Source organism: Gobio gobio (genome assembly GCF_949357685.1).
Source record: "Gobio gobio genome assembly, chromosome: 18".
Lineage (NCBI taxonomy): Eukaryota > Metazoa > Chordata > Actinopteri > Cypriniformes > Gobionidae > Gobio > Gobio gobio.
The window spans coordinates 4,416,379-4,443,279 of NC_137111.1; the positions used below are offsets into that span (position 1 = coordinate 4,416,379).

At 37.3% G+C, this 26,901-nt stretch overlaps 1 protein-coding gene across 1 annotated transcript in view; it reads left to right on the forward strand.

Moving 5' to 3' along the window:
* The first annotated feature begins 4,029 nt into the window (after positions 1-4,029).
* Positions 4,030-26,901, forward strand: part of ppp3r1a (protein phosphatase 3, regulatory subunit B, alpha a) — a 49,761-nt gene continuing 26,889 nt past the window's right edge. Inside the window, exons 1-2 of the mRNA XM_079843470.1 lie at positions 4,030-4,214; positions 25,272-25,311. Coding sequence (XP_079699596.1) covers positions 4,212-4,214; positions 25,272-25,311 — 43 coding nt within the window. The 5' untranslated portion in view covers positions 4,030-4,211. The remainder of the gene's footprint in view (positions 4,215-25,271; positions 25,312-26,901) is intronic.

Genomic DNA, 26,901 nt, shown 5'->3' on the forward strand with positions numbered 1-26,901 from the left:
TTTACAATTTCATACAAATAGCAAAAAAATTATAAAAAATAAGTGTGGAGTGGACGTATTTAATCAGCCATTTAATTTATTTTGTTTATTAAACGTTTAAATGTATATACTCAAGCTTGACCAAAATAATTTTTCAAATGTTTTACATCACCCTATCATAAATGTATGGTAAAATCTTATGTTCTACATTTTTTGATGGCCAAAAGGCACGTCAGCGTGCAACATCGCAGAGCAAAGCTCTTTAGAAACCAGTGCCTTTGTGGAAATCCTCACAACTGATTTATCCTTCAATGTATATGTTCCAGTACAGATAATGTGATTCTCATATGATCTCAATGCCAGCAGGTGGCGCTGCAGCCCAGTGCTCTTGAAATATAAAGCAGATTAGATTCAGCCTGTTCATGAAACATGTTAAGAGCTTCACATCTTAACTGGGGTAAGACCTTAAGGCCACGATAAGCCCTGAAAGTAAGGTGGAGTAAGACCACTTTAAAACCGCAGTAAACTGAGAATATTAAAGTGTTTATGAAATCTCAGTCAGATTAGGTTTTAACATAAAGATGTAAAACCAGTATGCCCATCTCACAGATGTGCCAACAGTGGAAAAATACATTTAGTTATAATGCTGCTATGATGGTCTATTTTAGAATTATTACAGTATTCAATAGAGTGAAGTCTACTTTAATTTTGAAATGTGATGATTGAATTTCCAGCCGTTATGCATTGTAATTCAAATTTAATTAAATATTTGTGCTAACTTAAGAAGGCACTTCTATACCATACTTTCTAAAATACTCTATAAAGTGTAATAATTTCAGTCTCTAAAAATGATTACGTTAAACATATATTAATTTAATAAATATGTGTTAAGTTAAATCAACATCACAGAGTTCACTCCATCAATTGCTATACTGATATTTGCACTTCTAAGGGATTTTACAAAAGCTCTAACAAGTGATACCTATGGGGGAAATATTATATATTTATTAACCTAATTTAAAATGTTTCTTGCATGCAATGTTTTAATGTATTGGGAGGGAAATAAACATTAACTGTAATGACCCAAATTCCAGTGGTGGTGGGTTCAAGTCACATCGGAAAGATCGTATTTACGAGTTGAACGAGTTGATCTTTACGAGTAGGGGGCGTGTCTTACATTTTTTAAAATAGTTAACTAGTAGGGGAGAGTGGGGTAAGATGAGCCATTTTTTTACGTACAATGTGATCCTCAAGATAAGAGAAAATACGGCAGAAGTTCAATGAAACGTATCTACAGTAATTCCAGGATGTTTGCTCTCATTTTAAATTATCAGAATTCCCTGAGGTGAAAAATATGTATTAAATGCATTAGACATGTACTTGAGTATGTTTTTAGTACAATACAAATATACTGTAATGCATTTTTAATACATTTAATAGTCTTTTTCATCTGGGACATCTATGACAAAGGGTTCTAAAAATATGGCTTCTTCCTGTGGCTCAATTTACCCCAGCTTAGGGGTAAGTTGATCCGAGTCAGTGGGTAAGTTGCACCATCTGGGTGTAAACGGACCATCTGATTGAAACCCAGGTGAGATTGTAAAGATAATTGACCTCTTTTAAGGTTAAAAACACCTTCAATACTCAAATGTCCTTTTACAAACAGTCATATTTCTGTTCTTAAAGCTGACTTAAACAACATCAAACCAACCAAATGAAGATGAAATTGTGTAACCTACCCAAAAACAGACTAAACAGAATTTGAGTAAAATTCAATAAAATAAAAACTGAATAAGAATGAATGAATGTCACTGAAAATCAAACAAACTCAAACTTTAGAAAATTATAAACTAATCCCATTGTTTAGCATTACATTGAAATGATACCAGTTTATACTTCAGAGATTTAACTTAACTACACTGCCTTAAGGTGGCTCAATTTACCCCACAACATCTGGCTCACTTTGCCCCATAGCTGCCATTTTGGATGAAACTAGCTTACCAGGCTAACTATATATAGCTAAATGATTTGCATGTTGTTATACATTACTAAATCACCAATATGGATAATAAATATTTATAAATTTGCAATGTGCTAAAATATTACTTTCACAACCCAAAAACAGTTTTTAATGTAAATGTGTGCCGTGCTTCTGGCAGAAATTATGTTTTTTTCCTCTTCTACAATATATGGTCATGTGACCATAACAGTGTACAGTTGGCAAGTTAAAAGGGGACGGGTCAATTTACCAGCTGGCTCATCTTACCCCACTCCCCCCATATACGATAATTCCGGTAACGTTAGCTCGTGAAGGCAGTGACATTATCAGGCTTTTTATTATTTACCACAAAATACTCTACTTGCCCAAAATATAATAGCATTGTAAATTATATAACGATATAATATGTAACGACATCCATTGAAAAACATTACTGAAAAAACACTGTAGTATATTATAGTAAAATTACTATAGTGTTTTTTTGAACCGTACTATAGTAAATACTACAGTAAATTAACAAAGTTTAGTAAATACTACAATATACTGTAGTATCTTTAGTAAATACTATAGTGTTTTTAACCATACTATAGTAAATATACTACAGTAAATTAACAAAGTGTAGTAAATACTACAATATACTGTAGTATCTTTAGTAAATACTATAGTATTTTTAACCATACTATAGTAAATATACTACAGTAAATTAACAAAGTGTAGTAAATACTACAATATACTGTAGTATCTTTAGTAAATACTATAGTGTTTATAACCATACTATAGTAAATATACTACAATAAATTAACAAAGTGTAGTAAATACTACAATATACTGTAGTATCTTTAGTAAATACTATAGTGTTTATAACCATACTATAGTAAATATACTACAGTAAATTAACAAAGTGTAGAAAATACTACAATATACTGTAGTATCTTTAGTAAATACTATAGTGTTTATAACCATACTATAGTAAATATACTACAGTAAATTAACAAAGTGTAGTAAATACTGCAATATACTGTAGTATCTTTAGTAAATACTATAGTGTTTATAACCATACTATAGTAAATATACTACAATAAATTAACAAAGTGTAGTAAATACTACAATATACTGTAGTATCTTTAGTAAATACTATAGTGTTTATAACCATACTATAGTAAATATACTACAATAAATTAACAAAGTGTAGTAAATACTACAATATACTGTAGTATCTTTAGTAAATACTATAGTGTTTATAACCATACTATAGTAAATATACTACAGTAAATTAACAAAGTGTAGTAAATACTGCAATATACTGTAGTATCTTTAGTAAATACTATAGTGTTTATAACCATACTATAGTAAATATACTACAATAAATTAACAAAGTGTAGTAAATACTACAATATACTGTAGTATCTTTAGTAAATACTATAGTGTTTATAACCATACTATAGTAAATATACTACAATAAATTAACAAAGTGTAGTAAATACTACAATATACTGTAGTATCTTTAGTAAATACTATAGTGTTTTTGAACCATACTATAGTAAATATACTACAGTAAATTAACAAAGTGTAGTAAATACTACAATATACTGTAGTATCTTTACAATAGTATGGTTCAAAAACACTATAGTATTTACTGGAGTGATTTTACTGTAATTTTGTTCTCCATTTTCTAGAAGCAAGAGTTTAAAAACCTTGCTGGATCTTTGAGTGGTTAAGAAAGAGAAGGTGCGCCGCCATCTTGAAAGTGATTTGAACGCACCCGACGTCATAAACACGACTTTCCGACTCGTACACACGAACTTCCCAGGAGGACTTGACTTGAATGCGCTGATATCGCGAAGGGGCTGATATGCAAATTGTCGTGTCGTGTGTGTGTTTGTGTGAGGGTGAAGGCTAAGTGGGTGGGGCTAAGGTTTCCCGTATGTAGTGTATCGAAGGCCCGCCTATCAGCGCGTCTTAGCCCCGCCTCTCTCGGCTGTCGTCCAATCGCAGCGAGCCTCCTCCGCTCCTCCCACCCTCCCCGCCCTGCGGCTCTTCCTCCCGTCGCTACTGCAGTGAAACCCACGGAAACGGACGGAAAAATAGGTTACGCCGCTGCTGCTGCTCTGTCAAAACCAGCCTTTTTGGACAAAACAACGCGACCAAGAGCATAATTTCCCTCTTGTATCTGTGCTGTCATTTATTGCTGTTCATTTCCGAGGGGGATTTCCGTCGCACAGGCAGCAGCAACATGGTAAGCAACGCATTCGCAGCACTGTAAACAAATAGCAGATATCATAGTGTCAAACGCGTCGTTCAACCCATCGGCATAACACGACGATTTATGCGCTTCCCATTGTGCATATGCCAGCTTGGGAATGTGTGTGTCCATTGTTGGTCTGTTTCATGCAAAGTGGTTGCAAAGCCATCGCAGGAATAAAGGCTCACCTGAGCCAGTGCTGCTGAATGGCCCTTGCTATGATGCTGTTTGGCATTTAAAGTTAAAGCCATGCCATTAGTTATTAATGCATCTTCATTTACATGATTGGGATGAATAAGAGAACCAGTCTCCTGTGCAGGCCATAAAGCGCAGGTTGTTTTTCACCTCGTTATTCTTTGAATTATGTAGGTATGCCTTGCATATCTGAGCCCTCATGGTGTTTGCATGATACTTTAAAGGATATCAATGGTGATATCCACACTAAATGTGCATTCATCACCAATGTCGTATAGGAATTGTGTAAAACTTTGCCACTCACAGCAGAATCTCATTAAACGTCATGATTGACAGGTCTTCCCCACTGCATCATCTTTGCTTTAGTTGTCCTTTGTGAGTTGCTGACAAGTCCTCATGGATTTGGATGAATATTACACGTCTTGAACAGATCAATACAGAAAGTCCTGGACATCAGATGAGCGGCTAACCAGTGCAGATTAGTAAAAGATGAGGTTAACTGGAGCAAAATCTAGGTCTAGGTCCTTAGGGGTTCGGCGTTTTAATAAAACCCTCTTTTTCTGGAAGAGTCTCATTTCAGACGCACTGCTTTAGTCTTTAATTAAGTTGAATGTACATATTCAGTGCCTTACACAATAATCCAGACCCTTGACTAGTTCTTTCATTGATGATATTATGAATATTGCATATGTATATTTCGACGCACTCCAGAACAGGTTGATAAGAAGCAGCTCCACCATCACCATTATTTGGTGTTTTTAAGGCCACACTTGTGAATTTTATGTTACTGGTGCATATACTACAGATAGCAATGGCTCCTTTCCTTACATAATAGTCATCCCAGCACGCAATAGCCATCATTTCACCGCCTCGGTTAACTATACACCCGATATAATCCGGCTATGAGTAACCCACTTCTAGCCAACCGTGAATTTGGTGGTTTTTGCCTAAATAATTTGCGAGATGTATGATATTCCATCATGTAAGCAAAGTCAACAGTGATTACAAGGTGTTTGGTCGCTTCACTCGGCGGCCATCTTAGAAACGCCTCTTGTGCAGCTCTTACATCTCCAAAACTGCTCACCAAACTTTCATATTTTGACATCGCCAATGAAATCTGACAACAACTGTCGCATAAATTTTGTTTCTAAACGCTTGAATCAATCCGGCTATGAATAACCCACTTCTAGGCAACCGTGAATTTGGTCGTTTTTGCCTATGTATGATATTCCGTCATGTAAGCAAAGTCAACAGGTGTTTGGTCGCTTCACTCGGCGGCCATCTTAGAAACGCCTCTTGTGCAGCTCTTATCTTTTTGAATGGGGAAACATCAAACATCTCCAAAACTGCTCGCCAAACTTCATATCGCCAATTAAATCTCTCAACAACTGTAGGCCTGTCGCAATATATCGATATATCGCACAATATATTTACATGACCTCAATAATTTTGTGATGCAATATATCGGCCATTATGTTTACAGGATAATGAATGTCATGAGGCGAAAGTGGTTCTCAGGCAGTTCCTTCATACCCAGAGCGGTTATCGACAGCCTATCAACGGGTGAAAAAAAGCCGCCATTTTAGGCGTTATAGTGTTTTCCTGACCAATACTGACAGTTTGGAAGAATAAGCCCAAATGGACTCAATCCCCTGATCTGCTGCACATATGTCAACGCAGAATGACGAGTGTTAAAGCCGTTTCACAAGGGAACATTTTTATTTACTATTTATTTATTTATTTTTTATTATTATTTAGGATAATATATTTTTTATCCTTAATTTACATGATCTAAAGAATTAAAAGGTTGTCATTTGAAAGTGTGTAGATCTACTTGCATTTTAATGCTGTTATATAGTGGCATAAAATAGTCTTAAAATGACAATAATATCGTTTATCGCAATTATTTCTGGGACGATATATCGCGAAACAAAAAGTAGTTATCGTGACAGGCCTAAACAACTGTCTCATAAATTTTGTTTCTAAATGCTCGAATCATGACAATCAGAATAGTGCTTGTTTCTATAGCAACCGGCAGCTGCAGTGACTCGATGACTTTACTAATCAACGATTGGCTCTTTCATTTAGAAGGCGGGGCTTATTCGCCATATTAGGCGTTGCACTTTCTCCCATTCATAAGTAATCGGGATGCACTGTCTAGTATTGGGTGGTCTTGGTTAACTATAGACCCGATATAGTCCGGCTATGAGTAACCCACTTCTATCCAAAATAACTGTGAATTTGGTTAAATGTCGTTTTTGCCTAAATAACTTGCGAGATGTATGATATTCCATCATGTAAGCAAAGTCAACAGTGATTACAAGGTGTTTGGTCGTTTCACTCGGCGGCCATCTTAGAAACGCCTCTCGTGCAGTTCTTACATCTCCAAAACTGCTCACCAAACTTTCATATTTTGACGTCGCCAATGAAATCTGACAACACCTGTCGCATAAATTTTGTTTCTAAACGCTTGAATCAATCCTGCTATGAATAACCCACTTCTAGGCAACCGTGAATTTGGTCGTTTTTGCCTATGTCAGTCCTTCCAGAAAAATGCGGCTTTTTTTTGTGATTGTTGCGGGCAAAAATCCTTGATTATGCGGCACGTTTTCTTAAAAAATGCGATGAAAAATGCGGGATATTTATGCAATTTTATGCGATAAAATTGCGGGAACTTGCAAAAAACGCGGTTTGATGAGAAAGAGAAAAAAAGCACTACATCACAGAAAGTGCTGGAATATGCTGGAAGTTCTCATCTTGTTTTATTGAAGACCTTAATAATGGCTCAAATTTACAAAACATTTAGTCAATCAAGTTCTGTAGCTTTACAAAAGGAATATGCTACAACTTCTGAAAAAATGAATAAATAACTTCTTGTTTTACAGAGGTAGCTTTACAAAACAGACATTTGAGTGCTTCCAATGCACAAAGTGCAATCTCTTAAAGGGTTAGTTCACCTAAAAATGAAAATTCTGTCATTAATGACTTCCCTTTATGTTGTTGGACACAAATTAAGATATTTTAGTTGAATTCCGATGGCTCAGAAAGGCCTCCATTGGCACAATGTACACTCTCAAGACCCATAAAAGGTAGCCTACTAAAGACGTCGTTACAAAGTCCATCTCACTACAGTGGTTCTACAATAACTTTATGAAGCGACGATAATAGTTATTGTGTGCAAAAAAAACTAAATAACGACTTATATAGTGATGACTGATTTCAAAACACAGCATCATGATGCTATGAATCATCGAGTCGATTCATGATTCGGATCGCGTGTCAAACTGCTGAAATACGTGACTTTGGCGATCCAACCCGCTGAATCGACTCATTGATTCATAACGCTTCAAACCGCTGAATCGACTCATTGATTCATAACGCTTCAAACCGCTGAATCGACTCATTGATTCATAACGCTTCAAACCGCTGAATCGACTCATTGATTCATAACGCTTCAAACCGCTGAATCGACTCATTGATTCATAACGCTTCAAACCGCTGAATCGACTCATTGATTCATAACGCTTCAAACCGCTGAATCGACTCATTGATTCATAACGCTTCAAACCGCTGAATCAACTCATTGATTCATAACGCTTCAAACCGCTGAATCGACTCATTGATTCATAACGCTTCAAAGCTTCATGATGCTGTGTTTTGAAATCAGTCAGCACACAGGGAAACTGCTTTGCTCTTTTGCTGTTATTTTTGTTGGCCAATGGGAGTTTGTGCTTCATCATGGTTTCACCGGTATCTATGGTTTCTCCACGGGGTTTGAAGCTTTTCGATGACGTTCGCGTCGGGTAATCACTAGGGCTGTAATCTCCCAGTCGATTAGTCGATTATTGGTCGATACGTTCTGGCTCGACCAAAATTCTGATTGGTCGATTTTTTGCCGCGTTCATTTAATCAGTTTTGCTGCGTTCATTTAATCAGTTTTGTCGCGCCGCGTTCATTTCGTCAGGTGGAAAGCACTAATTGCTAATGGGGGTGTTTTGAGAGCACCCCTGTTTCACAGGTAACAGTCTGCCTTCAGAACACCCCCATTGTTTTCACTTCTTTTGGATTAGCCCAACCCACTGGCGAAGAGAAGTCTCTCACTGGTCCTTTGTGTTTCATTCCCCGCTGGCTCAAACGTACACCCAAAGTGGTAAACTTGAGGAACGCCCATCAACATACACATGAGGGGAAGCGTCACAACACCGCGCTATTAGTGGATCTGTACCGTCAGTTTTGCCGCGTTCATTTCATCAGTTTTGCCGAGCCACGTTAATTTCATTAGTTTTGCCGCGCCGCGTTCATTTCATCAGGTGGAAAGCACTAATTGCTAATGGGGGTGTTTTCAGAGCACCCCTGTTTCACAGGTAACAGTCTGTCTTCAGAACACCCCCATTGTTTCACTTATTTTGGATTAGCCCAACCCGCAGGCGAGAGAGACAGATTGAAGAAGGCTAGTTTTCTTGTATATTATTTATTTAATTGTGAGAGCGTTTTTTCTGCTCTTGATCTGGCTTGTTTAATAAATATTCCTTTTTTATTAAAGAGGACGTGCCTTTTGTGTTTAAGAGTAAAAGCTTTAAGTTAATAGTCTATTCGTGTCTCAGCCGCGAAGCTGAGCTCAGCTGACTGAGCTCATGTTTGAGCTGCACAGAGCGGCTGAAATGAGTGTCTGTCAGTTATTATTATACATATGACAAAAAAAATTGTCTAAATTATGTTGCATATTCCTCAAAAGTTCTTGTGATGATATCTAGTTAACAACACATAGTGCTATATTTTCGGAAGTCATAGTCTATGATATTGCGCAGGTGCATGCGATGCGACGCTGTCAGAGCCGACAGACTCGTGTGTCAGACTCATTTCAGTGCAAAATAATCAGCTCAAAAACTATTTAATATACAGCAAATAGCCTACTAGTTTTTTATGTTTATTTATAATTAATTTAGGGAGACAACAAGGCTACCAAGTACTGCGCACAGTGTGCAGCTTATTCATTTAAGTTTTTTTTTTTCCTAACGTTATTTTAGTCGATTTTTAGTCGAAAATTTCAGGACTTCAGTCGACCAAGATTTTCTTTGGTTGATTACAGCCCTAGTAATCACGTCACTTCAAAACGTTCCCATGGCAATAGGCGGAAATGGCGGCTCTTGTGTGAAGTAAACGAAAATTTTTCAACTTTCTGCTAATATATATGACTTTTTTTGCAACGAAAATGCGGGGATTATGAAATCATGATAGCCCCGCATATTTTGCACGCGGAAATAGGCAATTTATGCGGCGAAAGTGCGGCGTATTTGAAAAAATGCGGCCCCCGCATGAATATGCGGACTTTGGCTGATTATGCGTTAAATCACGCGATCGCATAATCGCGTTTTTCTGGAGGGACTGCTATGTATGATATTCCGTCATGTAAGCAAAGTCAACAGGTGTTTGGTCGCTTCACTCGGCGGCCATCTTAGAAACGCCTCTTGTGCAGCTCTTATCTTTTTGAATGGGGAAACATCAAACATCTCCAAAACTGCTCGCCAAACTTTCATATTTTGAAATTCGCCAATGAAATCTGTCAACAACTGTCTCATAAACTTTGTTTCTAAACATAATCGAATTATGACAAAAAGATGATTTTTTCAGCCTGGACGAAGCTAATGCGCATGCACAATCAGAATAGTGCTTGTTTCTATAGCAACCGGCAGCTGCAGTGACTCGATTACTTTACTAATCAACGATTGGCTCTTTTATTTAGAAGGCGGGGCTTATTCGCCATATTAGGCGTTGAACTTTCTCCCATTCATAAATAGGGATGGGTGTATCGATACCGATACTTTCAAGGCTAGTATCACCGATATTGATACCGATACAATACTTCTAAAATGAACTTTTTAATTATTAAATGTAATAATTTATTAAAATGACTAAGAGTAAAATGGGTAAAGATACATCATATTTGAAAGGTACTTTAACATTCAATATGCGTTAATTGCAACTTATTAGATCATATTTTTGTTTACACATGGTTAAAATATGTTTACTTGTAGTGGTAACCATGGAAATTAGTCCTATACTACAACTATTCAGTTACATAGGTTATTCGTGTTGTAAGCATTAAATAATCTCTTTAAATAAACGAAATTACCGGAAAAAAACAGCGGAGAATTCAAACTACACTGAGATCGTTCTCCACATGGATCATATCAGATATAGACCGGAGTGAGTGTGTTTAAGTTTTTTATGGACATATTTCATATACTCTAGTGCTCTAAACATGAACCGTCATCGTTTATGCGCACATATTTCATCACGTCTTTATTCTTTCTGTGTTAAACTGACGTGTGTCATTTGTTCAGAGACTCTTAAATGTATTGAACATATCATTAGACCTTTTAAATGTTCTTCCGCGTTTCTCCCTTGTTTTGTCAGTTTGTTGTTTTATAGGGTTAGATGTTTAAAATGCTTAAGGTGCCCTCAGGTCATATTTTAATATTCATGTGTCTGTAATGAGTGTTTTATTGGTTGTTGTCTCCGCCCATGATCATTTTGTGGGCTTTGTAAACCTGTATTAACTCTAGTGTGGCGTTACTCTACAATATTCACTCGTCATGACTAGTGTTAATTTTGACAGCATATTTTGATTTAGATTTAGTCATATTTTAGCCACCTGAATTGTTTTTAGTTTTAGTCTAGTTTTAGTCGACTAAATCTAATGAGTTTAGTTAAATTGTAATACATTAAGTATTTAAGCATTACATAACCGACTGTCACTTAAACTGACATTTTGTTTTTGACATTAAAAATACACGAAAGAGCTCAATTCACTTTTTTGTTAGTTTTTTTAAAACATCTATATAGTTTTTATAACTTTGTATTTCTGTTTTAGTCAGTAGGCCATATCAGGTTAAGCTAAAGCTTCAAATAAGTTTATTTATTTCAGTTAACATTTATTTAATTTCAAGTAATGAAGATTTTTTTTAATGGTTTTAGTGAACTATTATAACCATGATACTTTATTGAATATGTGTCAAATACTGGTCTTTCCGCCTGACTATGAATTAAATGCGAATTAAATTAAATATAGTTTATTGTGTAAGCAAAAACGAATATATAATGCGTGACTTTTTTTATTTATTGACGAAAATGACAGTACGTTGTCGTCATAGTTTTTGTCATCCAACACTAGTTTTTATTTAATTATCGTCTCTTTTTCGTCAGTGAAAAATGTTCATTGACGAAAATTATTCGTCAACGAAATTAACACTGCTCATGACAGTAAAACAGGGCATTCTGGTCAATCTCCTGCAGTATTTCCTCTCTCAATCAGTAGATAATGTGGTTAACACCCTGTCATGGATAGGAGAAAAAAATACCGTCATATACCGCAAAACCGATATAATTTTGAAAAATATCGTGATATATACATTTTTGGTCATACCGCCCAGCACTAGCACCGTCTTCATATAAAGTCTGATTTCTTTGACATGTTCATGTTCTAGATGACTAGTCTATTTTTGGGCTATGGTTAGACGTATATTACATTTTCACTGACAGCCCAATTTTTAGCCTAGACGTCAGGGGTGTGTTTGGACCATAGACTGTAAAAAATATGGCCGTATTGTCCGTGACGTCACTCATAGGATTCTGAAGAGCAGATTTGAAGTGTAAAGTAGGTCGAGCTGGCCGTCGCCATCTTGTCAGCTCATCAACAGATAACAGAAAATGGGCAAAGAGGCGGGACATGGGCGGAGCTGAGGTGACGACTAACAGACAGCAGACAAACGGCAAACCACCTGTCACTCAAAGTGGCCACGCCCTTAATTATGCAGAACTTTAAGGCTTTATATAATGTAAACGAATGAGTTATAAAACATTCCCCCCTCACAGTCGTCATGAAGGGCAACATTAGCCGTACAGACCAAAAGCACAGTTTGTCCCAGACTGTAAACATGTGTTCTTCTGCTGTAAAGTTGGCCATTTTAACATGAGCTCAATGAGATTCTGCTCCTTCTGGAGTCCGTCTCTAGTGGCCAGTCCATGAACTGCAGTTTAACTCACTTCTGTATCGGCTTCAGGAGAAACTGCGGGAGGAGCCGCTTGGTTTGGACGGCTATTAGACGTCTTTTAAAGTCTTTCTCGCTGGGCTGCAGCTCTTTAGGATCTGCAATTCAATTGGGTACAGCTTTGCACTAGTGAGAGATTTAGATACATTCACAACGAAGTACCAAAAATGGAAAAGCTTTTCCTTCGCATTTTCCGCGTAGAGACGAGGTGACACTACACGTCTTTAGACTGAACACGCACTGTTTTCACAAATTGACCTTTTTGTAGTTTATATGGAGACGATAACGGTATTGATTTTTAAAAAAACTTACACTTTGTCAAAGGTTGTATGGCCTTTGTAAATGTACGGCCATTAAACATAACAATTTTTCAGTTTCTAGTTGAAAATGGTCATAGTGCCCTATAAAATTTATTTAGTTTTTCCCAAATTCTGTTTTTATTTTTTTCCCCAGAATAATTTTTTCTCCTTTTTTTCTTTTTTGGCCTGGACTCCATTTTAATGGTCAAATAAAAGTTTAGTAGTAAAAACGTGTGTTCTTATAAATTAAAATCATGACATTTATATTAGGGCTGTCAAAAGATTAATCGCGATTAATCGCATCCAAAATAAAAGTTTGTGTTTACATAATATATGTGTGTGTACTCTGTTAATTATTATTTATATATAAATACACACACAAGCATGTATATATTTAAGAAAAAAATATTATTTTTTATATATAAAACATTCATATGTATATATATTATAGATTATATAAATGTATATACAGTATATACATTCAAATATTTCTTAAATATATACATGAATGTGTGTGTATTTATATATAAATAATAATTAACAGAGTACACACACATATATTATGTAAACACAAACTTTTATTTTGGATGCGATTAATCGCGATTAATCTTTTGACAGCCCTAATTTATACAAAATTTATCAGAAATTAACTTTTAGGCTCTTATGAAATCTTTGTTTTCCATAAAAAAAATTCTGGATTCCATTTTAATGGTGTAAGTAAAATTTTAATGATTAAAAAGCCTTTTGAATAAGAAATTCATAAGATTAACAACTTATATAAATATATTTATTAGTGCTGGGGAAAAATTAATCGTGATTAATCACATCCAAAATAAAAGTTTGTGGTAATAATATATGTGTGTGTATTGTGTATAATATAATTATTATATATATATATATATATATATATATATATATATATATATATATATATATATATATATATATATATATATATATATATATATATATATATATATATATATATATATATATATATATTATATACATGCAAATATTTCCTAAATATACACATCCATGTGTGTGTATTTATATATACACTACATCATAATTATATTATACACACAACACGCACATATATTTTATTAACACCTTTTCTTTTTGAAAAGATTGATTTTTCCCCAGCAATAATATATTTTACAAATAATATTTTTGCAATATGAAATGTTTTATTTGAGTGTTTTCAGAAATACTTTTAATGAATCTGGATTCATAAATTATTATCAAAAGGTGGTAATGACACACATAACATGAACAATTTAGTCTAATTCATCTCTAAATGAATATAAACACATCCTTATATTTTCTGCATTACTGAAATCATAGATGCCTAAGTTTACTCCAGGCACTAAAGAATTATTATTATGATTATTATTAGTACGCCTGCACATGGTTTCAGTGAAGGCTGGAGAGGTTTCTCCAGAAATCATAAGGTGTGGCGTATAAAGCAGTTTATCCTGTCAGGAGCCGCCCACCTGAGCGTCTGTCCGACATGTAAAGCGATCCATCACAGTTTGAATTGTTCCTACATGGAGTTTAGATCAATAGGAATGCTAGCAGATCGCTTTCCCCAGGTATTACACACACACACACACACACACACACACACCAGCGGAGGCCTGCTATCAGCTGGTTGTGAGCATTAGTCATTTATTGTGGGCTTCATGACGGAGAATGAAGAACGATCATATTGGTTCTCTCCCCTTTATTACTCATGCTTGCAATTGTACCTTTAGTAGAAAATGATAATCTTTAGTTTGGGGGCTGATGTTTTTGGCACCCAGTCAGGGTTTGGTGAATATCAGAATCTACTTCAAGCCTTATGAAGCTCAGCTGGGGGTTTGTGTACTTATTTGTGTAGCTCTTTTCAAAACCACATCAATCTTACAGTTAAGGAAGTATTCTGTTATCAGTCAGACATGAGTGTGTCAAAGGAGGTGATACACACAGCTGTGATCAGGGTTGTGGGTCAGGGCTCGACATTAAGCCTGTTCACGTACTTTGTCATTCACTTGTTCGAGTAAAATTGTTTTATTTTTTTATGTTGTAAATAAAATGTATTCTGAAGCAATATTCTCACCAGTGTTCAATCAGCTTTGACATATTTAAATATGCATATTTGTGATATTTGTACCTTTTATAAAGGGCATTTTTTCCCCCTAATCTTATAAAATATAGGCTATGCTTCAGCTTTCATTTTATATTCTTAAATTTGATCAATACATTAAATTAGAAGACGACACTGTAGGGCTGTTACCAATCAAATTAAATAATTTACACTGAAAAAATACAACTGCATTAAATAATGTTATGAGATTGTTTTACATATATTTTGAATATACAAATAAGAAAAGTTGGAAAGAATGTTTAATGAAACTAAAGCACCAGTAGGTGGCGGCAGGTCTGAATGAGCGAGTCATTGAGTCGATTCGTTCAAACGGCTGATTCGTTCAGTAATGAGGCAGTCATTTATGAACAGGTCATTGAATCTTTGATTCAACCGATTAATTCAAACGCTGAATCATTTAGTAACACACACTGTTGCTGTGAGACGCGTTATGGTTCTGCTGTGATCTTTGTTTGGAACTATTTTCGCTGAAATCGAACAAAAACACTCAATATTTAGTCTAAAATGTAAGTAACTTAATGTTATTAATTGTTTATGGAACTGTCATGAAATCAGTGTCATGTTTTCAGTCGTGAAGTTATTCAGGAAAACAGCACTCTTGCTAATGTGACGTTGCAACTAGATCATGTTATAAATATAAATAAACTCCACATTTCTGCATTTATAAATTGGCGCACATTTGTTTAAATGGCGGTCGACCGAAACTTTACTTGATAAAGTTTTAAATATGGATATTTTTCTTCCACAAACGCGTAGATTGGCTTCAGAAGGCCTTTATTAACACCCCAGAGCCGCGTGGAGCAGTTATATGACGGACAGATGCACTTTTTATGGACTTCAAAAACAGAGCAACTATGAATCAAATTATAAAGCTTGGATTAGCCTGAACATTTGTAATATAACTCAGATTTTACTCGTCTGAAAGAAGAATGTCATACACACCTCGGAGGACTTGAGGGAGAGTAAATCATGGGCTAATTTTCATTTTTGGGTGAACTATCCCTTTAATGCTATAGAAAAGCTTGTTTGTTTTGATATAACAATATGGCATGCACCTATTCAAAACATCATTCAATGTCAATTGTGATTAATCGTAATTAATAATCGCAATTTCAAGGGAATAATCGACAATTATGTTTTTTGTGCTATTGCATATAGTTTGCATGAGCAAAATGGACAGTTCTGTTATGATCTGCTATAGCATCTCCAGTGGTTCTGTTGATATTTCGTGATGTTGGATGTTGATTGTGCTCTGTGTGTTGTGCGGTCTAATTGACTCTGAATGCAGAATGCATTATTTATGAGCTGCGCTGAGTGTTTGCCTCTCCTCAGACCATGTTCAGCCCACTAAAGAGTTCATTTACATCTCAGAAGAGCCTCTAATGATCCAGGAATTCATTTAAAACTCTCTATATTCTCCTTTCTGAGCTGCAAGGCGTCATTTGTTCTCATCAGCTCATGGATAGTAGGTCTGCTGTGAATTGTCATCGCTCTAATTCATGTGTGGACTCGGGGGATCTGATATTAATAACCAGCTCTTCAAAAACACTTCAGATGCCGTTTCACCGCGGCTCTGCTTTTGCATATTATTGCATCTGTTTCAGAGGTTTGAGCTGTTCATCTCAGAGGATGCGAGTCTGTTACAAGACAACACCACCAAGTGTGAAGCAGAATCAGGCCTAGGTCCAGGAACACGCATTCATTTGGCTTGTATGTGCTATATACACTCACCTAAAGGATTATTAGGAACACCTGTTCAATTTCTCATTAATGCAATTATCTAATCAACCAATCACATGGCAGTTGCTTCAATGCATTTAGGGGTGTGGTCCTGGTCAAGACAATCTCCTGAACTCCAAACTGAATGTCGGAATGGGAAAGAAAGGTGATTTAAGCAATTTTGAGCGTGGCATGGTTGTTGGTGCCAGACGGGCCGGTCTGAGTATTTCACAATCTGCTCAGTTACTGGGATTTTCACGCACAACCATTTCTAGGGTTTACAAAGAATGGTGTGAAAAGGGAAAAACATCCAGTATGCGGCAGTCCTGTGGGCGAAAATGCCTTGTTTGATGCTAGAGGTCAGAGGAGAATGGGCCGACTGATTCAAGCTGATAGAAGAGCAACTTTGACTGAAATAACCACTCGTTACAACCGAGGTATGCAGCAAAGCATTTGTGAAGCCACAACACACACAACCTTGAGGCGGATGGGCTACAACAGCAGAAGACCCCACCGGGTGCCACTCATCTCCACTACAAATAGGAAAAAGAGGCGACAATTTGCACAAGCTCACCAAAATTGGACAGTTGAAGACTGGAAAAATGTTGCCTGGTCTGATGAGTCTGGATTTCTGTTGAGACATTCAGATGGTAGAGTCAGAATTTGGCGTAAACAGAATGAGAACATGGATCCATCATGCCTTGTTACCACTGTGCAGGCTGGTGGTGGTGGTGTAATGGTGTGGGGGATGTTTTCTTGGCACACTTTAGGCCCCTTAGTGCCAATTGGGCATGGTTTAACTGCCACGGCCTACCTGAGCATTGTTTCTGCCCATGTCCATCCCTTTATGACCACCATGTCCCCATCCTCTGATGGCTACTTCCAGCAGGATAATGCACCATGTCACAAAGCTCCAATCATTTCAAATTGGTTTCTTGAACATGACAATGAGTTCACTGGACTAAAATGGCCGCCACAGTCACCAGATCTCAACCCAATAGAGCATCTTTGGGATGTGGTGGAACGGGAGCTTCGTGCCCTGGATGTGCATCCCACAAATCTCCATCAACTGCAGATGCTCTCCTATCAATATGGGCCAACATTTCTAAAGAATGCTTTCATCACCTTGTTGAATCAATGCCACGTAGAATTAAGGCAGTTCTGAAGGCGAAAGGGGGTCAAACACAGTATTAGTGTGTGTTCCTAATAATCCTTTAGGTGAGTGTACACCGATCAGGCATAACATTATGAATAACACTGATGATCTCCTGTTAGTGGGTGGGATATATTAGGCAGCAAGTGAACATTTCATCCTCAGAGTTGATGTGTTAGAAGCAGGAAAAATGGGCAAGCGTAAGGATTTGAGCGAGTTTGACAAGGGCCAGATTGTGACGGCTGGACGACTGGGTCAGAGCATCTCCAAAACTGCAGCTCTTGTGGGGTGTTCCCGGTCTGCAGTGGTCAGGCTCTATCAGGACCAGTGGAGAACTGGACACAAATGCTTCAGGAATGGTTTGAGGAGCACAACAACGAGTTTGAGTCCAAATTCCCCAGATCTCAATCCAATCGAGCGTCTGTGAGATGTGCTGAACAAACAAGTCCGATCCATGGAGACCCCGCCTCGCAACTTACAGGACTTAAAGGATCTGCTGCTAACATCTTGGTGCCAGATACCACAGCACACCTTCAGGGGTCTAGAGGAGGCCATGCCTCGGCGGGTCAGCAAAAGGGGGACCAACACAAAATTAGGATAATGTTATGCCTGATCTGTGTTTGTTTTGGAGTGACTGTAATTCCACCCAATGGAGATTAGTAGGGCTGGGTAAAAAATATTGATTTCTCGATTTTAATCAATTCTCACTTTTACAAAACAATATTGATTCTTAAATCCCAAGAATCGATTAGTCATCCTGTTTTCAGTTAATGAATGAAATAAACATTGTAGCGCACCTCCCATCCAATCAATCGCAATAATCTTTGTGCTTTATTACTATTGATATGAAACAAAGTCTCAGATTTCAAATCACGTCTATTTTCTTTTTACGAAATTCAAAAACATAAATACCGTTTTGGTGTGAGATTGCTCTGTCTCAGCTCAGCTCTAGAGAACCGGCACATGAACGGATCTTCTCTTCTGCTTTATACCAGTAACAGCGCGAAGTAAACATGAAGGAGCTTCTGAAAGTGTGTTAAAGATACAGGACAACTCACTGAAATCTGTATCATGTCACACAGAATCGCTCAATCAGTGTTTCAACCACAGAAAGACGTCAGTAAAACGGCTTGTAAACAATGTCATGTCACATTTACCTCAGAAAAACCATATCCAGTGTCCATAAACTCGCTAGTCAGCTAGAAAAATTAACTCTAGAGATGAGCATTATGCTAATTATATGCACCATTACATAGCATATTCATTGTCAATGTTTTTCAATATTTAATGCATATATGTATGAATAAATCTGGCAAGTTTTTATGACAGCTACCATTTAAATGTTTATATTTCAAAAAAACGAATTGGAGTAGAATTATGATAATGTAATTGTAAAGTTAATATTATCACTTTATTATTATAAAAAATAAAACATAATTTAGTGTCATTTAATTGTTTGTATAGAAATCAGTCAATTTTTACCTTCAATATTAGTCGGCTAATGTAGTATCAACTGACTCCCATAGTTTACAACATTAGTTCAGAAATTAGCTTTCCTTGAGAAAATTTTCATGTATTATACCTGATATATATCCAGAATAATCCATATTGAATTGTATCGAAAATCGAATTGTGAAAGCCCTAGAGATTAGCATGTCCTGATCATGTGTTTTTGCACAGTTCCCTTAGTCTTAAGAAAAAGGAGGGTACAATTTACAATATGTATGAGCTGATGTAGTTTAGAAGCAGATCCATGATGTGTCAACCTTTCGCAACAGCAGCATCTCAGTATAAACTCTTGGTAACATACCGTCCGAATCATTAAAGCCTTTCTGTGAACAAACAGATCTATTCATAGGCGGAGGACGTTAATGCTTGACCTGTCCTCTCTCAATCCTCTGCCCTAACGGCTGCTCCGGGGTCATATTCAAACCTCCACTATTAGTGGGACGGGAAACACTGACTCCAGATCAGCAGCTCCAGATCTCATCCCACACTGAACACAGATTACAGGAATTGAAGAAATGAATGTTTTCATTCAACAAGGGTGCATTAAAGTCACGATGAAACCGAAGTAGCAGCAGATGTGGGGCGGGGCTTGATTCTGTGCATTGGTTGTTGATTGGATGTTGAGAAGTGGGCGTGGCACTCAAACGTGTATGCAGATGAGCATGCGCTTGCAGGGGCGGAGTTTAAGTCTTTTCCACGGGAATATCCAGTTACAAACGATTTCTGTGTCAGAGATGTGCTGTTCTTTTGCACTTTCTGTTCATCAAATAATCCTGAAAAATAAAATGGTTTCCACAAAGATATGAAGCAGCAAAACTGTTTTCAACATTGATAATAATAATGTTTCCAAACTTTTGACAGGCTGTTTATGAGTAAGTCTGCAAAGCCTCAAAGATCAAAGTGCAGATAAATTGAGTTTTTGTCTCTTAAAAGAAAGAAGTGATTCTGAACTTAAATGAGTCATCAATAATCCCAGTCTCACTTCCTAATTTGCATAATGCCTGACTCTGGTCTTGATTGGCTGAACAGCGTCTCTTAGCTCCGCCCTCAAACACTGTAGTTTTAACTCATTTCCATAATGCCTGACTCTGGTCTTGATTGGCTGAACAGCGTCTCTTAGCCCCGCCCTCACTCACTGTAGTTTTAACTCATTTCCATAATGCCTGACTCTGGTCTTGATTGGCTGAACAGCGTCTCTTAGCTCCACCCTCACTCACTGTAGTTTTAACTAATTTCCATAATGCCTGACTCTGGTCTTGATTGGCTGAACAGCGTCTCTTAGCCCCGCCCTCACTCACTGTAGTTTTAACTCATTTCCATAATGCCTGACTCTGGTCTTGATTGGCTGAACAGCGTCTCTTAGCCCCGCCCTCAAACACTGTAGTTTTAACTCATTTCCATAATGCCTGACTCTGGTCTTGATTGGCTGAACAGCGTCTCTTAGCTCCGCCCTCAAACACTGTAGTTTTAACTAATTTCCATAATGCCTGACTCTGGTCTTGATTGGCTGAACAGCGTCTCTTAGCTCCGCCCTCAAACACTGTAGTTTTAACTCATTTCCATAATGCCTGACTCTGGTCTTGATTGGCTGAACAGCGTCTCTTAGCTCCGCCCTCAAACACTGTAGTTTTAACTAATTTCCATAATGCCTGACTCTGGTCTTGATTGGCTGAACAGCGTCTCTTAGCTCCGCCCTCAAACACTGTAGTTTTAACTAATTTCCATAATGCCTGACTCTGGTCTTGATTGGCTGAACAGCGTCTCTTAGCTCCGCCCTCAAACACTGTAGTTTTAACTAATTTCCATAATGCCTGACTCTGGTCTTGATTGGCTGAACAGCGTCTCTTAGCTCCGCCCTCAAACACTGTAGTTTTAACTAATTTCCATAATGCCTGACTCTGGTCTTGATTGGCTGAACAGCGTCTCTTAGCCCCGCCCTCACACACTGTAGTTTTAAAGGGGTGGTAAAACACATTGTTTTGAAGGCTTGACTGTGTTTGTGGGGTGCACTGTAACATGTGTTTCATGCTTCGTTAAAAAAAAAATAGCATTATTTTTCATATATTTGACCTTTATTCTACACTGCTCTGTCCCTCCTTGTAAAACGGTCTGATGCTTTCCGGGTTGTATGAAGCCAGTCCCTTAAAAATACGCAGTGGGCTCTGATTGGTTAGCTGGCCTAGTGTGTTGTGATTCGCTAACCACAGTGCACGTTTATCGGCAACGCTACGCCCCTTATCTTCACCTGGAGACTGTGCTTTTGGGTAGTATTAGAAACAATGGCGTCAATAAAACCATATGAGCCCGAATCAGACCCAGAACATTTGAGTGAAGATGATCGAGCAGAACCTGTTCAGTCCTCAAGAGTAAAGACTGCGGATCTATAGTGATCGCCACTGAATGGCACTTTTGTATTTTTAGAACGATTATAGCCAAATATCTGTCGCAAGAACTATTAACCCAAAACGAACACTAAACACTGGCTTTAGTAAGTTAGCCAAATCACACACAGAACCATGTTTAGCAAGCCTGTAGATAAATAATACATAAAAGCTCTAATCAAAGAATCATTTACACTAATGCTAAGTTCGCTGTTGAGATTTTAACGTTAGTGTTTGTAACGTTAGGTGTTCGTCGGATAACGTTAAGTATGAATGAGCATTTAACAGACTGGTTTGCAGAACAGCGCTGTCTTCTGTTTATTTCCTTGCTACAACCTATTACAGGAAAACACATCGATGAAAAATAAATCAGACTTACAGGTTGTGGCCCGTAAACAGCTTCTGTTTGTAAATCCAGCTTTCAGGACAAGCCGTGGTGCATATCCTGTATTGAACTCGCGAAGATGGTGGAAGTTTTCCTCCGTGAAATGTTCTGCGGGAGGCGCACCAGTCGCGCATGATTCACACTGAATTGCTCATGAATTGCAACGGACGAATATTTTCCATTATGTCACATTTTCCAGTCTTCTCCTCCGACCCTGTCTGTCTCGTGCTTTATGATGGGCAGCATATATCTGAGACCTGTTCCCCTCTGTCTCAAACACATGCATATAACATGCTGTATGTTAAACGCCCATCCCCAGACCTGCAATCCAGATGAAAATAACAGTGTTTCGTCGGCATTGCAGCAACACCACTCCTGCCTGTAGCCTACCACTATACCACAACAGCGCCACGATACAAAATGGCCTCACCCCCCCTTATTTCATATTCTCGGAGGAGGGGTTTATGTAAATATTGAGCCTGGTGATGTCACCAACCCTGGAGGAATGTGTGTAGTCGCCTACTGGCCGTTTGCTGTAGTCCTTAGACATGGATTTCTTTAAAAGCAAATATCTCCCTTTACTTTAAACTTTGAACGTTGTAACTTTGCAGATGTTGTTTATGCTCAAGCAGCAACATTACACGCTAGCTAAAGTTAGAATAGTGAAATCGTGGTTTACCACCCCTTTAACTAATTTCCATAATGCCTGACTCTGGTCTTGATTGGCTGAACGGCGTCTCTTAGCCCCGCCCTCAAACACTGTAGTTCCAACTAATTTGCATAATGCCCGCCTGTGGTCTTGATTGGCTGAACAGCATCTCTTAGCCCCGCCCTCAAACACTGTAGTTTTAACTAATTTCCATAATGCCTGACTCTGGTCTTGATTGGCTGAACAGCGTCTCTTAGCCCCGCCCTCAAACACTGTAGTTCCAACTAATTTGCATAATGCCCACCTGTGGTCTTGATTGGCTGAACAGCATCTCTTAGCCCCGCCCTCAAACACTGTAGTTTTAACTAATTTGCATAATGCCTGACTCTGGTCTTGATTGGCTGAACAGCGTCTCTTAGCTCCGCCCTCACACAGTGTAGTTTTAACTAATTTGCATAATGCCTGACTCTGGTCTTGATTGGCTGAACAGCGTCTATAAGCCCCGCCCTCACACACTGTAGTTTTAACTAATTTGCATAATGCCTGACTCTGGTCTTGATTGGCTGAACAGCGTCTCTTAGCCCCGCCCTCAAACACTGTAGTTTTAACTAATTTGCATAATGCCTGACTCTGGTCTTGATTGGCTGAACAGCGTCTATTAGCCCCGCCCTCACACACTGTAGTTCCAACTAATTTGCATAATGCCCGCCTGTGGTCTTGATTGGCTGAACAGCATCTCTTAGCCCCGCCCTCAAACACTGTAGTTTTAACTAATTTCCATAATGCCTGACTCTGGTCTTGATTGGCTGAACAGCGTCTATTAGCCCCGCCCTCACTCACTGTAGATGTAACAAATTTGCATAATGCCTGACTCTGGTCTTGATTGGCTGAACAGCGTCTATTAGCTCCGCCCTCACTCACTGTAGATGTAACAAATTTGCATAATGCCTGACTCTGGTCTTGATTGGCTGAACAGCGTCTATTAGCTCCGCCCTCACTCACTGTAGATGTAACAAATTTCCATAATGCCTGACTCTGGTCTTGATTGGCTGAACAGCGTCTCTTAGCCCCGCCCTCAAACACTATAGTTGTAACTAATTTCCATAATGCCTGACTCTGGTCTTGATTGGCTGAACAGCGTCTCTTAGCCCCGCCCTCACTCACTGTAGATGTAACAAATTTCCATAATGCCTGACTCTGGTCTTGATTGGCTGAACAGCGTCTCTTAGCCCCACCCTCACACACTGTAGTTCCAACTAATTTGCATAATGCCCGCCTGTGGTCTTGATTGGCTGAACAGCGTCTCTTTGCCCCGCCCTCACCCCGAACTTTGATGAATGTAAACCTGTTGTAGGAGACTCCAAAATATGCATAATATGTAATTAATTGTGAATGTTTTGAGTGACAGTAGTTGTACACCACTTGTTTTAGCTGCTCCTGCTGGCAGACTGTGTGTAGTGCTTTATGTAGCAGATATAGTAAATGTAAATGTATCCCATAAAGCCAGAATGCATTGAGAACACACAGGCACACTCTCACCAGCCCTCCAGTGCTGTGGCAGATTCAGACCCCATTGAACTCAACGCAACTTTATAAATAATAAATCAAACAGATGGAGATGCAGAGGGTGGAGCATTCAGTGTTTCAGCTTCAGATGAAAGAGAAGAGTCTCTCTATCACAGGCTCTTCAGAAGTGATGCTTTAAAACACAGACATGTGAAAAACAACATTTATAAAGGGAACAGGTTTTCAACCATTGTGTATCTTTGATGTATTAATTAATTTCATTACTGATTCATTTGACAATACCAGAAAAAGTCATAAAAGTATCATTTGATGCATGAATATTCAAACATGCCTAGTTTTGTTTGTGTTTACTTGTATATTTGTCAAAGTGTCTCAAATTATTCTCTCGGTTTAATCGACTCTTTGTGAAATTAAATATTGAATAAGTACATTACCCAAAATCAATAGAATATGAGACTGACACTTTCAACTCAGAGGTTTTTATGGGACTGTCAAGTATAAAACATTTTTATGAAGTAAGCTCATTTAAAGGTGCAGTGTGTAAGTTCTAGTGGTGAGGTTGTGAATTGCACCGCTCACCCCTCCCTTTCTGAGCACACAGAGAAGCTACGGTGGCCAACACAGGACAAACATCTGAGACAGCAGAGAGTAGCTAGCGCTCTTGTAGAGAAGTTTGTCCGTTTAGGGCTACCGTAGAAACAGGGCATCACAAAATGGCGGCTTCACTGTAAGGGACCCGCGGTGTGTGTAGATAGAAACGCCTAATTCTAAGGTAATAAAAACATAACAGTTCATTATGTAAGGTCTTTATACTCCACTGAAAACATAGTTATGTATATTATATTGCATTTCTGTCAATAGATCCTCATAAATATTACACACTGCACCTTTAAGGACTTATTTAGTAAGATTTTACCAGAAAAGGTAAACAGTAGATATAATAGATAGCTATAGATGCTAACATGGCATTCAATAAAACTATACTGATCCTGATACTGTGTAATAATGAAATATTATGTTTTCTTCTTTCGTAGGGAAATGAGGCAAGTTATCCCCTGGAAATGTGCTCACATTGTAAGTACCATTACGCTTGTACCTAATTTACATACAACATTAACTGCATAATGGCTAACTTTACATCAGCTACACACAGTTATTGAACTGAATATCTTTCTAGAGCTGCTTTACAGCAGAATTGAATGTGTCTCATATTTGATGTTAGCATTATCAAATTATCAGGTTGGCTTAAAAAAGATCTACTGTTTAAACGTATTATTATTCTGAATATTATAATCCATCTATCATACTAGTGATAGTATTCATGCGACAAGTGTGCTAATTCATGCTAGCAATGTGTTAAAATGTGCTAGCAACATGCTGAAATATGATAACATGTTAATGCTAGCAACATGTTTTATCATACTAGTGAAATGCCAAATCATGCTAACAACTTTGTAATTTACATTAGCAGAATGCTAAAACGTGCTAGCAACATGTTAAATCATGTTAACATGTTAAAAATGGTAAACAAATGTTAAATAATGCTAGCAACATGTTAAAAAACGTGATAACATGTTAAAACATAAAATGTTAATGTTAACAATATGTTAAATAATACTGGCAACATGTTAATTCATGTTAAATAATGCTAAGGACATGTTAGGTCATGTTAACAACATGGTTAAACAAGACAACAATGTGCTAAATAATGCTAACAACATGGTTATTCATGTTATCAGCATGTGTTAAAACATGTTAGTGACCTGTTAATTAATGCTAACAACATGTTAACAATATGCTAATTCATGTTAAATCATGCTAAAACTTGTTAACAATGTGGTAAATAAAGCTAAATCATGCTAGCAACATGATAAAACATGTTAACAAAATGTTAAGTTGTGTTAAAACTTGTTAACAATGTGGTAAATAAAGCTAAATCATGCTAGCAACATGATAAAATATGTTAACAATATGCTAATTCATGTTTAAACTTGTTAACAATGTGGTAAATAAAGTTAAATCATGTTAGCAACATGCTAAAACATGTAATATGCTAATTAATGCTAAAACTTGTTAACAATGTGGTAAATAAAGCTATATCATGTTAGCAAAACATGATAAAGCATGTTAACAATATGCTTATTCATGTTAAATCATGCTAAAACTTGTTAACAATGTGGAAAATAAAGCTAAATCATGCTAGCAACATGCTACAACATATTAACAATATGCTAATTCATGCTAAATCATTTTAAAACTGGTTAACAATGATAAATAAAGCTAAATCATGCTAGCAACGTTATAAAACATGTTCACAATAAGCTAATTCATGTTAAATCATGCTAAAACTTGTTAACAATGTGGAAAATAAAGCTAAATCATGCTACCAACATGATAAAACATGTTAACAATAAGCTAATTCATGCTAAAACGTGTTAACAATGTTGTAATTCATTCTAGAAATGTGTTTCCCTCTGACCCAACCTTAAATTTCAACCATTCAATTAAAACTTTAAACTTTTCAAAGTTACTTCCTGGCAAGGCTTTTTCAAGCCTACTTTGCAAAGTTTGTTTATGAACTTTACTCATCTAGTTTGTATTACTGTGAAGCTGCTTTGCAACAATCTGCAGTGTATAATATGAGTGTAATAGTCTGATCTATGT